At 41.7% G+C, this 15,664-nt stretch overlaps 1 protein-coding gene across 1 annotated transcript in view; it reads right to left on the reverse strand.

The window, feature by feature from the left end:
* The window catches only part of TRIM4 (tripartite motif containing 4), a 28,495-nt gene extending 13,884 nt beyond the window's left edge, over nt 1–14,611 (reverse strand). The window contains exons 1-5 of the mRNA XM_063088364.1: nt 14,043–14,611; nt 6,044–6,139; nt 5,114–5,344; nt 1,314–1,336; nt 882–979 (exon numbers count right to left, since the gene is read on the reverse strand). Of these exons, the coding sequence (XP_062944434.1) occupies nt 882–979; nt 1,314–1,336; nt 5,114–5,344; nt 6,044–6,139; nt 14,043–14,435 (841 nt within the window). The 5' untranslated portion in view covers nt 14,436–14,611. The remainder of the gene's footprint in view (nt 1–881; nt 980–1,313; nt 1,337–5,113; nt 5,345–6,043; nt 6,140–14,042) is intronic.
* Nucleotides 14,612–15,664: the final 1,053 nt, after the last annotated feature.

Below are 15,664 nucleotides of genomic sequence, written 5' to 3' on the forward strand. Positions count from 1 at the left end.
CTGAGATGGCCTGGAAACTCTCTGAACGCTGTAGGCTAGAGCAATCACAGGGCTCACCTCATTTGTTTCACATTTCTCAGGGATCACTGTCCTTTACTGCCAGATGCCCAGTGTTTCAGGTTCTTGTTTCATGTACTGTCTCTTGGTTTTTTGTTTGTTTTCTCAGTTGTTTCAGACAGGAAAGTAAATCTAGTCCCCGTTACTCCATTTTGGCTGGAAGTGAGCATCCACAACATGATTCTTAATCAGGGATGTGCACGAGAATTGTCTGCACAGCTTTTACAACATGCACATGCCTTGATACCTCCCTAGAGATCCAATGAGTTTATTTTCAGTCTGTCCTATACTCATCTTCTCAACCTCAGTCCCTACCTTTCCCTGCAGTGCACCTTATGACTTAGCGACACTGGATAATTTCCCTCCATTTTCTGTACATGCGTACACCCTGATTTTCTACTGGGCAAACCTCCTACTAATCCCTCAAATTCCAGAACTGTCACCTCTGCTGTGAAAACTTCCCTACCTCATTGCCAACAGAGCCCTTCCTCTTAATTTCTGTAACATTTTACTCCTACCACTGATAAACATTGGCTCATACTGTATTACAATAAGTGGTATGTGTCTGTCTCTCCAGTTTGCTTATGAACTCTTACAAAAAGAATAGGTCTCTTTCTTTCTGTATCATTAGTACCTTGTAACACAATGTGTGTTAAATAAATGTTTCTTGAATGAAGTATACATCCATTTACTATTACCATTTTTCCTGATACTCCTGTTAGCTGCATGCTCTGTTTCCTCTTCCCTTTCCAGACTTCTCTCACCATTTATTCTCTTACATGAAAGGTTTCTAGGGAGCTCCAAGTCGTAGAGATTCTGCTCACCTTGGAATCGCTTCAGAATTTCCTTCATCATTGGTATCTGGCACACTGTCCTCACGTTCAGAACTTCAAAGGAATAGTTCACATCCTGGTTCTCACTCCTAAGAAAAGGACAGAAGGCCACTCTTCTTAGAAGACAACTAGGGCAGCCAAGATCCCAAACTCTCACCTGAAGGTTCCAAGGCCAAAGCTCAGATCACTTTTATGCCACCACCCATTGGTTACTTGGTAGCATCTCAGGTATCATATCGACTATTGCAGTAACGTGGTGCTTGTGTTCCTCCTCACAGAAGTGAATAGTGGAATTCCTCCTCCACAGACCCCAAAGGGTGTGTGCCCAGACTGATCTATGGAGCCCAAAACTTGTTTCTCCTCTGCTCAGCCTATATCTTTACCATTCCACTCAGGCTCCCATATGAGAGCAGAAGCTCTTACCTGGTCAACACATCTTTTGGATTCTGTGAAAAGAAGAAAGAAGTAAGTATGGACCTTCCCCTTGAGACCCAGGACACAACTTTGTAAGCAGGAATTTTCTATTAGTTGCTTTTGCTAATGTCACATATGATCTCCTGCTGCCAAAGACAAAGAACTGACATAATCTACTCCTTTTTTTTCATGTGATCCCTCTCTGCACTATCTGACAATGTTGACCAATTCCCTTCTTGAAACTCTACTCTTTTTCCTTTGGCATTATGATGTTAACTCTCTCCTGGCTTTTGCCTATTTTGCCATCTTTCAATCACAGAGCCACCTTCTTTGCTTGCCCTTTGACAGGCTCCAGCTTCAACCTTCTGCTCTTCTCCTTCCCTCTTATTTGCTTTATAAGATTACTTTTAAGTTATAATCACAAGGGACACCTTTATAATGTGTGGGCCCGAAGAGTTTTTTATACAGGTAAATTTTACTGAAATTTAGAGAACTAAAAAAACCCTATCCTAAGTTGTGACAGAAAGGAGAGAAACAGAAAGTTTTCCCAACTGATTTTAAGAGACTAGTATAACCTTGTTCTTCAAGCCACTAAAGGAAATAAACATAAGAAAAAATTATAGACCCATTTCATTTAAAAACATAGATGCAAAAATTCTCAGTAAAATATTAGCTAACCAATGCCATTAGTGTATTTTTAAAAGTTTCTCCCCCAAACCTATAACCCAGTCTAATCATGAGAAAAATACTAGACAAATTCCAATACAGCAGTTCCCCTTTATCCATGGTTTCACTTTCCACAGTTTTACTTTCTTTGGTTTTAGTAATCTGTAGTCAACAGTGGTCTGAAAATATTAAATGAAAAATTCCAGAAACAAACAATGCATAAGTTTTAAGCTGAATGCTGTTCTGAGTAGTGTGATGAAATCTCATGCTGTCCCACTCCATGATGCTGGGACATGAATCATTCCCTTGCTCAGCATATCCACCCTATATACACCACCCACCCATTGGTCACTCAGTAGCATCTCAATTCTCAGATCGACTATCGCAGTAACGCAGTGCTTGGATTCAAGTAACCCTTATTTTACTTAATTATGGCCTCAAAGCCCAAGAGTAGTAAAGCTGGCAAATCAGATATGCCAAAGAGAAGCCATGAAGTATTTCCTTTAAGTGAAAAGGTGAAAGTTCTCAACTTAATAAGGAAAGAAAAAAAGTTGTACGCTGAGGCTGCTAAGATCTATGGTAAGAATGAATCTTCTATTCATGAAATTGTGAGGAAGAGAAAAGATATTCATACTAGTTTTACTAGTTTTGGTGTTGCACCTCAAACTGCAAAAGTTAGGCCCACAGTGTGTGACAAATGCCGTTAAGATGGAAAAGGCATTAAATTTGTGGGTGGAAGACACAAAGAGAACTGTGTTCCAATCAACAGCAACGTGTTGTGCCAGAAAGCACTTAGCCTATGGAAGACTTCAGCAAAGGATCCCCTGAAACAAGTTACACCAAGCCATTTACTGCAAGTAAGGGATGGCTACACACATTCGGGAATACAGGTCAATCATAACCTAATGCTACGTCACAATGCCTACACATCTTCACCTCACTTCCTCTCATCACATACGCATTGTATCTTCTCACATCATCACAAGAAAGGTAAGTTCAGTACAATAAGATATTTTGAAAGAGAGAAACCACATTCACATAACTTTTATTACAGTATATTTTTGTAACTGTTCTATTCTCGTTATCTCTTACTGTGTCTAATTTATAAATTAAACTTTATCATAGGTATGTATGTATAGGAAAAATCATAGGACTCAATGCTATCTGTGGTTTCAGGTATTCACTGGGGGATCTTAGAATGTAACCCCTGTGGATAAAGAGAGTTTACTGTAGAGGGGCATCCTATATTTAACCAGCACTCCCCAGAACTTACAAGATCATCAAAACAAGAAAAGTCTGAGAAACAGTCCCAAGAGGAGACATGACAAACAAATGTAATGTCATTTCCTAGATGGGATTCTGGAAAACAAAAAGAACACTGGGTAAAAACTAAGAAAGTATGAATCAACTATGAACTTTAGTTAATAATAATGTATCAATATTGGTTCATTAATTATAACAAATGAACCATACTAATGTAAGATGTTAATAACAGGGGAACCTGCGTGAGGGAGGATATGAGAACTATCTGTACTACCTTCTCAATTTTTTTGTAAATCTAAATTGTCCTTTTTAAAAAATGGTTAATTACTATATGAAAAAGTACTCAATCTCACTAGTTATTGTAAGGAAATAGCCTAAGTGATTTATTTTCAGGAATAGCTTAGCAAAGCATGTTTAACTGGCTCAACCTGTTCCCAGACAGCCCCTGAACGGGCAGAGCTCAGCAGCAGCACGTCACTCTTGAGAAACGACTCCTCAAGATGGTGGTTAGTCACTAGCCCCTTTGTTCTCTTCATTTCCTGGTTCTTCTCCCTTCTCAGGGCTTTGGTGGCCTTTTTCGTGAGCTTGTCCTAAGTCATCAGACAAAGGAATTCCTTACAAGGAGATAATAAATCTTGGGCAACATCTGAGAAGATTGTGCATCCCATAGTACTCAGCCAATGAGGAACTGGGGAAGGAATTTGTGCACTAGAGAATAAACTGCTTGCTGTAACTGTTCCCTGTGTGCCTGCCAAACAGACACCCTATCTTGCAAGACTGTCATTAAAGTCTTGCTTCACTGTACCTCATGTCTCCATGTCCATTCTTTGGCATTGGACAGGTGAGGTTATTTCTCACAGTTATCAGGGATATGCCATCTGTCTTTCAGGAGGAGGGAAAGCATGCTGGTTGAGGGCATGAGATAACATTATGTACCTTTAAGGTGGCTAAAATTAGAGAGATGATAATTCTAAGTACTAGTGAGGACAGAAAGCAACCAGAACTCACACATTGCTACTTATATTGCAAAGTGATACAACCAACTTGGAAAACAACTTGGAATCATCTAGTAAAGCTGAACACATGCATGCCCTGTGACCTGGAATTGCTCTCATAGGTATAGAACTGAGAGTAATGTGCACAAATGTGCACCACAGAGATATGTTCATGCATATCCATAGCTACTTTTTTGTAACACTAAAAACTAAAAATAATCCAAATTTCCCTCAAAAGTAAAATGAATACTATGTTTAGCATGTTAATATAATAACATACTATACAGCAGGGTTTCTCAACCTCGACACTATTGACATTTTGGGCTGGGGAGAGGTGTGTGCCATGCATTACAGTATGTCTAGCAGCATCTGTACACACTAGATGCCAGTTATTAACCACCCCCAAGTTGTGCAACCAAAAATGTCTCCAAATTGTCCTCCAGGCGATCAAAATCGTCTCTGGTTGAAAACGACTGCTGTGTAATGACGAAAACAAATATCTACTGCTACTTATGACAACATAAAAATAATATATCTCAAAATCTGTGGAACACAAAGCAATACTTAAAGATAAAAGTATAGCTTAAATATATTTAATACATTATAAATGTACAAATAAGATGAATGGAAAAGCCTTAGATGTGCTTCAGATCCTGAGCTTAGCATATCTAAATTTCAGATTATTTTTCTCTGAATGGTGTATCTTTGACTCTAACTATGCAACAATAGCAGTAACACAATTACCAACAAAGAGAAGACATGACTTCTATTAAAGCCATTCACCAGGAAAGACATTCAGCTCTAAAGACAAGAGGGAGTTCAGTTAGTGATGTTACCTAACAACTCCATAGAGACAGAGATTAGTTCCTCCCATGCCTGCCTCACCTGGAGTAACTCCAGGGTAGAGGCCTGGCTCTTTTCCTCCACCTCTGAGATGAGGTTCTTCAAGGAAGTGATCATTTGATTGAGACTTGACATGTTCTCTTTCAGTTTCTCCTTTGTCTCTTCTTCTTCTTTGCTCAGTCTCTGAAGAAACAGTTGCTCTTCTTCAGCCAGGAAGTGGTGCAGCTTTGAAAACTCTGTGCTGATTCTCATTCGCTGATTCTTTATCTTCTCCTATGGCAATATAAGATTTGCTCAGTCCTTTTTCTACCTGGCCCTTCTTCCTAAATTCCTTGCACATGGTTCCCCAACAATCCATGGTCCTTTCCATCCTAATCAACTCATCCAGAAAAACTCAGGCCCACCCACCACAAATTTCCATTATGCCTTTATTTACACCTACATGATATTTTTGTACTAGTCATTACAGTATTCATTCATTCTTCATAACATTTAAGTCTCTACCTCTGACAACAATGCCTTTTTTGTATACTTTTTAAACTAAAATGCATTTTCATATCTATTATTTAGTTTAGCCCTCAGAACACCTGTTTAGTTTTGTTAAATCTTTAGGAGTGTCTATGTGCTTGCATGATACCTCCCAACTAGACTAGCCTCCCTGAAAGCAAGGTAACTCATCAGTTTCTTTCCATAATCCCATGGACCCCAAACCAACTCCAACCTAGGGAGTATATTTAGAAAAAAGTGGAAGGAGGGAGGCACTTCCTTAAAGTAGAGATATGGAGATGAAGTGTGTGGAGCTCACACTGCTCAAAGCCACAGGTCAGTAGGGATAAATGCTTCCTGTCTTATCACCTTATCTGCAATGAGCCTGACAACCAATGACACCCTGCAAGCTCTTCCCTGTAAAACCCCATGAGCAGCCCTAGACCGAAAGGGCCTCAGGAGCAAGAAATGCCACTTCTACATTACCTTCCACTTTGCAGCATTCTTCACTTCCACCTCCTGGAAATGCATGGCTTTCTTCATTTTGGCCATAAGAATAAATTGAGATTTAAGAAGTTTCTCCTGCCAGCAGAAACATACATAGGAAAGAAGTCATGTCTCCAAGCATCTTCCTTGTTTAAGAGCTAAAAGTCACCTAATGGGGAATGAGATTGAGAAAATACTGAAGATGGTCATAGGCCTATGATAAGAACTACTCAGATCTGACAGTATCACAACGCTACATGGAGTTTGCCTAATAAATTGGTAAAAACTAGAAACTGTTAAAGGATTAATAAATATCTAGTATTGGCAAGGGAGAAAGTCCTTGTCACCACAGTAGCAGAAGAGTAAAAAAGTGCCATCTTTTTGAAGGGCAACTGGCAGGATTTAACAAATTTTAAATGTGTACAATCCTACTTCTAATAATCTATCCAACAAAACACTAGCAAAAATAATACGTAAAGAAATGTTTACTGAAGCATTATTTATTACCCATTAATGGGAAATTATTAAATAAATTATGGTGATACTCTGCATCAATTTCAGGTAGCTCTCTCTATATAGACATGAAAGACATGTTATATTAAGTAAAAGTCAAACTATAAAACAATATGTATTGTATGTGTTTTAAAAAAATAAATATGTGTCTGAGCACATATGTGTTTATGTACATGTACGTATTTGTATGTGAATAGAAGAAAAATGTGGAAAGATATTACCTAATATTAACACTGGTTATTTCTGGGGAATAAGAATGGCTTGGAAGTTGGCGGTGGGACTAGAAATTTTATAAATTTCTGCTCTGTTTGAATTTCTACAAGAGGTAAAGGCCTTTTTGTAATTAAAAAATCCAAATACATTATTAAAAAATAAAGTGAGTCAATCAACACTGACAAAGTGGGCTGTTGAAGGGCAGTACCTGACAGTAGAATGTCAGATATGACCAAAATAGACAGGTTAAAGAAACACAAAGGGGATCCAGGCTAGAACTGGAAACAACTACATTTAAGGGGTACACAAAGGATGAAAATCCTGCAAAGAAGCTAAGATGGGGAGCTGGTGACAGACCAAGAGAAAATGGTTTCTTATTTGCCGAAGGAAGAGAAATTTTAAATTAAAAACTGGTGAATAGTATCAAATGCTGAAGGGTGGCCTAGGGCAACTTTCTGTAAGGCTGAATGTATATAAAAATAAAAAGCTAAAAGAAAATGAAGAGAACTAATAAACTATATAATTTTTAAAAATTCTTCCCTAGGAGAGTAATAAAAACTAATAGGTATAACTTTTCTTTCAATCATTTACAAACGACAATAGTTAATAAAGTTAAATAACTTAAAAGACTGAGAACTTCAAAATTGGCAAGGATGTGGAGCAACCAAAACTCTCATACGATGTCACTGGGTGTGTGAAATGGTAAGACCATTTTGGAAAAGTTCCAGCAGAAAACTAAACCATACCTGTACCAGCCAGCTGCCAAAAAACCCAAACCTAAACATACATTAATCCTATGGCACAACAATTCTACTCCTAGACCCAGGAAAAATGAAAACGTGTTCACAAAAAGACCTGTAGAAGAACATTCAAAGCACTTTTATTCATAACAGCCCCAAACTAGAAACAGCCCAGGTATCCATTAATAGGAACATGGATAAACAAACTGTAGTATGTTCATACAATGAAATACCATTCAGCAATAAAGAGTAACAAACTACTGACACACAAAAATGGATGAATCTCAAAATCAATATGCTGAACAAAAATATTCTACATGAGTGTATAGACTATAAGATGCCATTTATATGAAGTTCTGGAATGAATGCGCAAAACTGATCTGTGTTGATTAGTGGTTAATCAGAACAGTGGTTGTGTTGGGTGGGTGTAGGGATCAGATTACTAACTGCGAAAGGGCATGAAGAAACTTTCTGGGGTTATGGTAATGTTCTTTATCTTGAGTAGGGCTTGGGTTGTCCCACCCAAATGCATTTGTCAAAAGCTTAGCAAATGTACACTTAAGATTTGCGTATTTTAGTGTATTAAATTTTACCTCAAAATATACCATAAACAAATACTGAATGTGGTTAATGATATACATGCTAAAGTATTTTGTTTGCAATTGACTTTTTTCTTGGTGGCTGGCCAGTACAGGGATCTGAACCTTTGACCTTTGTGTTATAACACCACACTCTAACCAGCTGACAATTAACTCTAATATACTTCAAAAGGAAATAAGAATTGATGGATAGAGAGGATATAGGCAGATGGATGGCTATGTGATAAACAATCAGTGTAAAATGTTAATGGTAGAACCTAGATGTGATATATTGGTATTATCATTAAATTCTTGCAACTCTGATATATGTTTGAAAATTTCATACCAAAATGTTGGGGAAAAATAAGATTAGATTATAAAAGGGATTTTATATAGTTCTGTTAAATGTCACAAGATCGGGCTGGCCTATTAGTTCAGTTGATTAGAGCAGTGTACACACACACACACACACACACACACACACACACACACACACACACACACACACACACGCGGTCACAAGAGCATCTGTGCTATTTTCTTTCTAACACACACACACACACACACACACACACACACACACACGGTCACAAGAGCATCTGTGCTATTTTCTTTCTACCACAATTTTTCCTAACATAATATAATCTATTTACTACCTCTAGCGGTTAACTTAAATAGGTATATAACCCTGCTACTCAATAAGCTATCTCATGTAATTTTATTCCTTAATTTAATTATAACTGCCACTTTGTGATCATTGTCAAATTTGATGCATATGAGGCTTGCAATGAGATATACAGCACCTTTAAATATGACCAAGTTTTTTTAAGTTTTCAATTTTGTTTGATAATGAAAAAAAAATCTTTTAAATAGAGATTTTCCATTTTTAAAAAAGCCCTTTAACAATTCCAGTATGCATAAATGATCTGTATGGTTCTATTATCCAAGACTCTACCTAAGTCTTTTAGAATTCTTCCACAGCTGGGATCTAAATGGTACCCGAGTAAACCTGGCAACTGTGGAGATTAAAAAACACCTTCCCTGCAACAACAGGCACTGCCAACACCAAGCATTTCAAAGTGGGGTTAGAGGTACCGAAGTTAAAATTTTACTTTCTCTTCATTTAACGTGAGAAAATGTATGTGTATGAAAACACGGGTTTAACAAAAAGGCAAACATTCAGAGTGAAGATATTTACTAACTTGTGTTCAGATAGTTCAAACAACATTAAACTTCAAATTTCTGATCTGAGTTTAGACTAGGCCTTCACAAACTAGCTGTGTAACTGTGACCAAGTCAGCCTCACACATTTCCAGGGTCTCAGCTTCCTTACCTATAAAATGCAGACAACTGGACTAAATGGTCTCTTAAATACCACCCCAGCTCTTAAGTTCGGTAAACTTCAGTCATTATTACTTCTGCACGCAATCCAAGCAGGTAGGTCCACCTCCAAATACACCTCAGATCTGCCTACTTGCCACCCTTCTGCCACCTCCTGGTGTAAGACACTTGTAAGTCTGTCGTCTGGACAACTACAATAACCTCCTGACTGTCTCCCTACTAGCAGTCTTGTCCTTCTCTCATGCAATATCCACACAGCAGCCAGAATAATCTTTCTAAAAACCAATCAAATCATGTCACTCCCCTGTTGAAGATTCATTGGTTTTCCACCTCACCAAGGAAATTCAAACACCTTATTATGGCCCCACATAATTCAGCCCTGGCCTACATCTGGCATCTCTTCTCATGCTACTTATGATGCTCCAGGCTCACAGACCTTTCAGTTCCATAAATATATCCAGCTCTCGCCAGCCTCAGGGTCTGCACATTTTCTGTCCACTGCCTAAAATGCTTATCCCGCAGCTCCTCAGATGGCTGACTCCTTAACCATCAAGTTCAACTGAAATGTCAAATCTCCAGAGAAGGCTCTGTTCACCTTATTAAAGCCCCTGTTACTTGTTTGGCACAGCACTTTCTTTCACAGCACACATCACAATCTGTGATAATTTCATTTTTTGTCTATTAACTACCTCCCAACCCCAGCCCAACTATACCATGAGCTCCCTGGAAAGTCTTCTTTTTTTTTTTTTTAATCTCTTTCTTATTTATTCCTATTAGTTTTGTTTTTCCCTGGAAAGTCTTCATCTGTCTTGTTCACTATTGTATTCTCAGTGCTGTGTCTGACACCGTAGTGCAGTATCTGACACAACACCAGTGCTCAGTATTTGTTAAAGCTTAGCTCCTAGAATCAGAAGACTAAATATTGGCATCAGGGAAAGAAGAGCTGTGTCTGGAAGCCTTTACCGTGCAAACAATTTGCATCCTGAGGTTCATGAAGCTCTTTCTCTCTTTTTCTCTCCCTGCCATGAATGAGTCTCTTAAAAACACTTGTTCTGAAAGATTTTTAAATTGAGATTTCCCTCCATGAAAATACTAAGATGATGTGGCACCACGGTTCTCTATCCTATCTGCACATTAGAATTACCTAGAGAATTTTTTTGACGTCAAGCCCCCCGCCTCCAACTGAATCAAAATCCCTGGGTGGGGCCCTGGTTTGATATTTCTTACAAGTACCCCAAGGCACTTTTGTGGTGGTCCTAATGTGTATCTTGAGCCACTGGCGTGACCCAAGACAGCAAGCAGGGTGTTCTAAGAATTCACCAAAGCAAGTTTCCTGGATGTAGTGCTCAGGGGCTCAGATCCTCAGAGGAAGCTTCTGGCACACTGTTTGCAGGGCTCAGGTATGGGCAGAGGATGGGGATATTTTCCATGGATTTAGGGAACTCCTGACTTTTCTAACTGTCCAACTTTTAAGACAGAGTCCACCTATCCTAGTATGTGCTAGGAATGGGATGCTTGAAAACAGTGTAGCTCCCCGCAAGAGCAACTTAATGTTTTTCTAACTAACTTGGGGCAGGGATAGAGTAAGAGATGGATAAATGGAGCAAGGACTAGGCAGAGAAGGGCAGATACTGGGGAGTTCTGCCTAATGACTCAACTCCTGAACACCTGCCCAGCCAACCTTCTGACATTCAGCCTACCCCAATGCTACCCTTACCCACTCACTCCCAGCCTGTTGGACCATTTTGTTTAATCCCACCTCTTCCAAAAAGTCTTCTTGGATTAGTTGTGGCACAGTGAAAAGTGCAATGACTTAGGAGTTAGAGGACCTTGGTTTAAGTTTAGTCACTTCCTAGCTCTGTGATCTTGGCAAGTTATCTCACATCTCTGTGCCTCAGTTGCCTCACCTGCAAAGAGGAGATAAAAGAATTCATCTAATTATAGGGTTGCTATGAGGACTAAGAATAACAATATGAAAGGCGCTTAGAACTTTGGGTGGTACATAAGAAGTAATCAATAACTGACAACTATTATTAAAACTATTATTATTACTGAAGATTTAAGGGTTATACCCCCTCCACTCCCATCCACTTATATTTTCCTCAGCCCTCACGCACAAATGTATCTTCTCTCACATTTCTCTGAGGGGTCCCTTCATCCCTTTTGCTGGCTACTAACCATTGGTGTTTTCCAAGCTTCTCTCCATACCCATCGTTTTTTACCCTTTATGTGGTCTCTCGGGAAGAATCTCATCTACTTACTTCTTCTATGACTTCAAGGATAAGCTGACGATTCTAAAATATTGTGTCTCTGGCCTTCTAGGTGCCCGCCTGCTGTCCCTTTTCCTTGGCCTTCTTGTCATAGTTACTTCATATTCAACATGTCCCAAAATGAACAAAGCATTTTCTGTGATAAGCTTACTCTTCCTCCTATGTACCTTATCTTGGTTAACCCCACAATCATCTACCTGACATCCAAGCCAGAAATCTGGACTACCATCCTAGATTCTTCTCTCTCTTACCCACCAATTCGAATTGGTCACCCACCCATGCACCTCCAGCTCATATTTAATCCACTGCCTCTTCTCCATCACCCCTGCCCTGCACTAATTCAGGCTCTTATCTCCTGCTTAAAGTAGTGCAACAGCAGCCAAATTGGTCTTCTCTTCCATTCATCCACATGTATGCCAAAGTGATCTTTCTAAAACAAAAAAAAAACTGGTCATATAATTCCCTGCCTTAAAACCCTTTAAAGAGTCTCCACTGCCTGAAAGAGAAAGCTCAATCTTTTTAGGATGGTCAACAAGAACCTTCATGACATGGCCCTTGCCTCTTTCTTCAACCTCAATTCCCACCAGCCTCCCTCCCGTGCTTCACACTCCAGAAGTACTGAGCAGTCTCCAGTCCTCTCACACATCACATGCTATTCCACGCCACATGTCGAATATGCTGTTCCTCTGGCCTGAAACACCCTCTCCCCTACCTTGCTGTACTCACCCTTCAAGAGCTAACTCACAGGATGGCCTGTTAGCTCACTTGGTTAGAGCAGTGGTGCTGATAACACTAAGCATTAAAATTAGGGGTTCAGATTCCCATACCGGCCAGCCGCCAAAAAAGAAAATACAGAGCTAACTCGTGTTTAACTCCTGTCTGAAGCCTTTCCTCACTCCTCACCCAACACTCTGACCGCCGATCTCTTGTGTACTGTACTCGGTACATACTTAACAACTCTCACATGCGCTGAAGTTAACGTTCTACATGCTTATTTCCCTTATAGAACAAGGCCCACGTCTTTCTCATCAATTTTTTCTAGATTCAACATCAATGCTTGGCACACAGTAAGCACCTATAAAAGCTACTGGATGAAGAAATAAATGTACACTTTCTAGTCTGGCTTTGCACTTGTTTCCTGTTCATATTTAGTTGATTAAACTGTACAGCATTTTACATTTATAAAACACTATTAGCGTGTCATTAAATTCATGTATCCGTGTACTTACTGAATATGAATTCTGTTGGAGACCACTGTAGTTACACCCTGAAAAGGGTGGGACTACTCTGGAAAGGATGATCAAGGAAAGTCTTCAAGCTAAAAGCTAAAAGGATCTAAAGGATGGGAGGTATGGGCAGAGAAAGAGAACAGACTTGAAACAAAAGCAAGAAAGCCAGTGTGGCTGGAGCAGAGTAAGGTAAACTGAGTTACTCAACTGAAGCTTCTTAACCCGGTAAGATGGGACAGATAATCCCCAAATTCAAGTGTTACTTTTGCAACTGATAAAGGAAGCTAATAACAAAACCCAGCCTCAACACTCCACACCAGGCTTTTCCCAAATCATTAGCTGTCTATGACATCTATAGGCAGAGACTTGCACTGCCCAATACACATCCATTAGCCATGCAAGCACCTGAAATGGGGATAGTCCGAAGTGATTTCTGCTCTAAGTGTAAAATACACACAGATTTCAAAGAATTATGAAAAAAAAAGTAAAATATCTCATTGATAATTTTCATCTCAACTAACGTTGAATGATAATATTTTGGCTAATTGGGTTAAATAGACTATATTATTAAAATTAGCATCACCTTTTTTTTTTGTACTACTAGAAAATTTTTAAATTATATGAGTATGTGGTTCACATTACACTTCTACCGGATAGCACTGGTAAACATCTTTTCAGTATGTTTTTACCTTAACTAGAAGCTCCCCAGGGGCCAGCCCCTTGAAAATTCTGCATAATGATCGCTGAGGCTTGCACCGCCCCTCCCCTAATCCCAATTCATTTTTTTTTTTTTTTTTTTGTCTTTTTCGTGACCGGCACTCAGCCAGTGAGTGCACCGGCCATTCCCATATAGGATCCGAACCCGCGGCGGGAGCGTCGCTGCGCTCCCAGCGCCGCACTCTCCCGAGTGCGCCACGGGCTCGCCCCCTAATCAAAATTCTAATCCTAGCTCTGAGCTCTGCCAGTCGCTTAACTCCTTTGAGTTTCGGGGGGTTGGGGGGGTTCATGCTTCCAATAGGAATGACAGCCACCTCGCGGGTCGTTTATGAGAACTAAGCAAACGTTCTAGGCCAACACCGGCAGCCCTGTGACGATGGCCGCGACGGCCTGCTCACCCGGTAGTTCTGGAAGGCCTCGTCGATGGGCGCCATGTCGTGGGCCTGGTGCTCCTGGGACTCCCTACACACCAGGCACACGGGCCGCTGGTCGTTCTCGCAGAAGAGACGCAGCGGCTCCCGGTGGCGGCCGCACAAGTCCGGGGACTCGGGGCCCAGGCGCCAGCGCCGCGTCTTCTCCGTCAGCCTAGCCAGCGCCCAGTTGGGCCGCAGCGCGGCGCGCGTGGACGGCCGCCGGCACTCGGGGCAGGAGAACGGGCCGCCGCCCGACTCCCAGCTGCGGTGCAGGCACTCGCGGCAGAAGTTGTGGCCGCACTCGATGGACACCGGCTCCTGGAAATAGTCCAGGCAGATGGAGCAGGTCAGCTCCTCCTGGAGGTCCTCGGCTTCCATGCCGCCTCTCTACCGCAGAGCCGGGGTCCAACGGGAGGCGCGGGAGGGGCCGGCAGGCTGCCTCTCTCCCAGTGTTCAGGCGACCCAATCCCGGCCCGAACAGCGCCCCTTCCCCCAAGTGCGTGGCCGGGGCCGAGATCCGGGCCTAGGAGCCGCTGGGTTTCCCGCAGGACAGAAGCGACTGGCGTAGGCCTGAGCGCGGGGCATGACGGGACGGTGGGCGGCTCCTCCAAACGACCATAGAGATGCGGAAATCCCTCTCGGGGAAACCTAGCAGGACGTCAGAAGCCTGCGGTGTGGGAAAGGCACAGGAGTTCGGCGACTGTGCCGCCTCTGGTGGAGCCAAGCAGAGAGGTGCTTCCAAACTTGGCCTCTCCTTCAAGTTAGAGGCGTGAGAGATGTGTTCGTCCGCCGCGTGGGTTGATTTAAGTTCGGGAGTCCTAGGCGAGTTGCAGCCCAGGAAGGAGTTCTGGGCTACGAGGATCTGTGCAGCTGGGCCTGCAGTTTGACTAAGGAGGAGCTGTGCCCAATAGGCTTGCGCTCCCTGAAGTCTTCCCTTTTTTGTTCAGCCTCATGCCGCAGGGAGAGGAACCTGTTCTCGGCCCCTGGCCTTAAGGTCTAGTTGAGCTCCTAGAAAGGCAGGATTTTCTACTGCCCCCACAAAGTTCCACCAGCTCTTCGGGTGAACTGGAGAACGAAATTTTGGCGAGGCAAGCAGGAAAGGAAGTGTTCAGTCTCATAGGTTGCTGAAGAGCTATCTGATCATCCTGCCATCTTGATTTCTCTCTCTTCCCAAGCATGTGAGACACACGCCTGTTAGAGAAAGCCTATTCTCAGAGCTTGGGACACACTCACCCAGTGCAGATAGAGGTTCTTTCTAATAGTTAAGTTAGGGGAAGAGAGTTTGGGGTTAGATGATCTTCCCGAGATTTGAGATTTCCCACCAGTATTTTAGGTGGTTCAACTCTCAGGAGGTCTGGGGGCTGTGGGTAGCTGTAAGTCAACTCAGGATGGTCTGCTATGACTGACTGTCACCTAAGATGCTAGGCAGGAGCAGTTCCTGATCATCCACCTGAGGAGGTCAAGACCAAGGTGTGAAAGCCAAGCCTGGAGAGTGGAGCTGAAGCTGTATCTGTTGTGAGGACACTGTGAAGGACCTGATGGGATCAGGAGAGTGGGTGAGAAGGAGGTCAAGTTTTTTAGGTGGGAGTGGTTAGGATTTGGAGGCT

This window comes from Cynocephalus volans, chromosome 3 (genome assembly GCF_027409185.1).
Source record: "Cynocephalus volans isolate mCynVol1 chromosome 3, mCynVol1.pri, whole genome shotgun sequence".
NCBI lineage: Eukaryota > Metazoa > Chordata > Mammalia > Dermoptera > Cynocephalidae > Cynocephalus > Cynocephalus volans.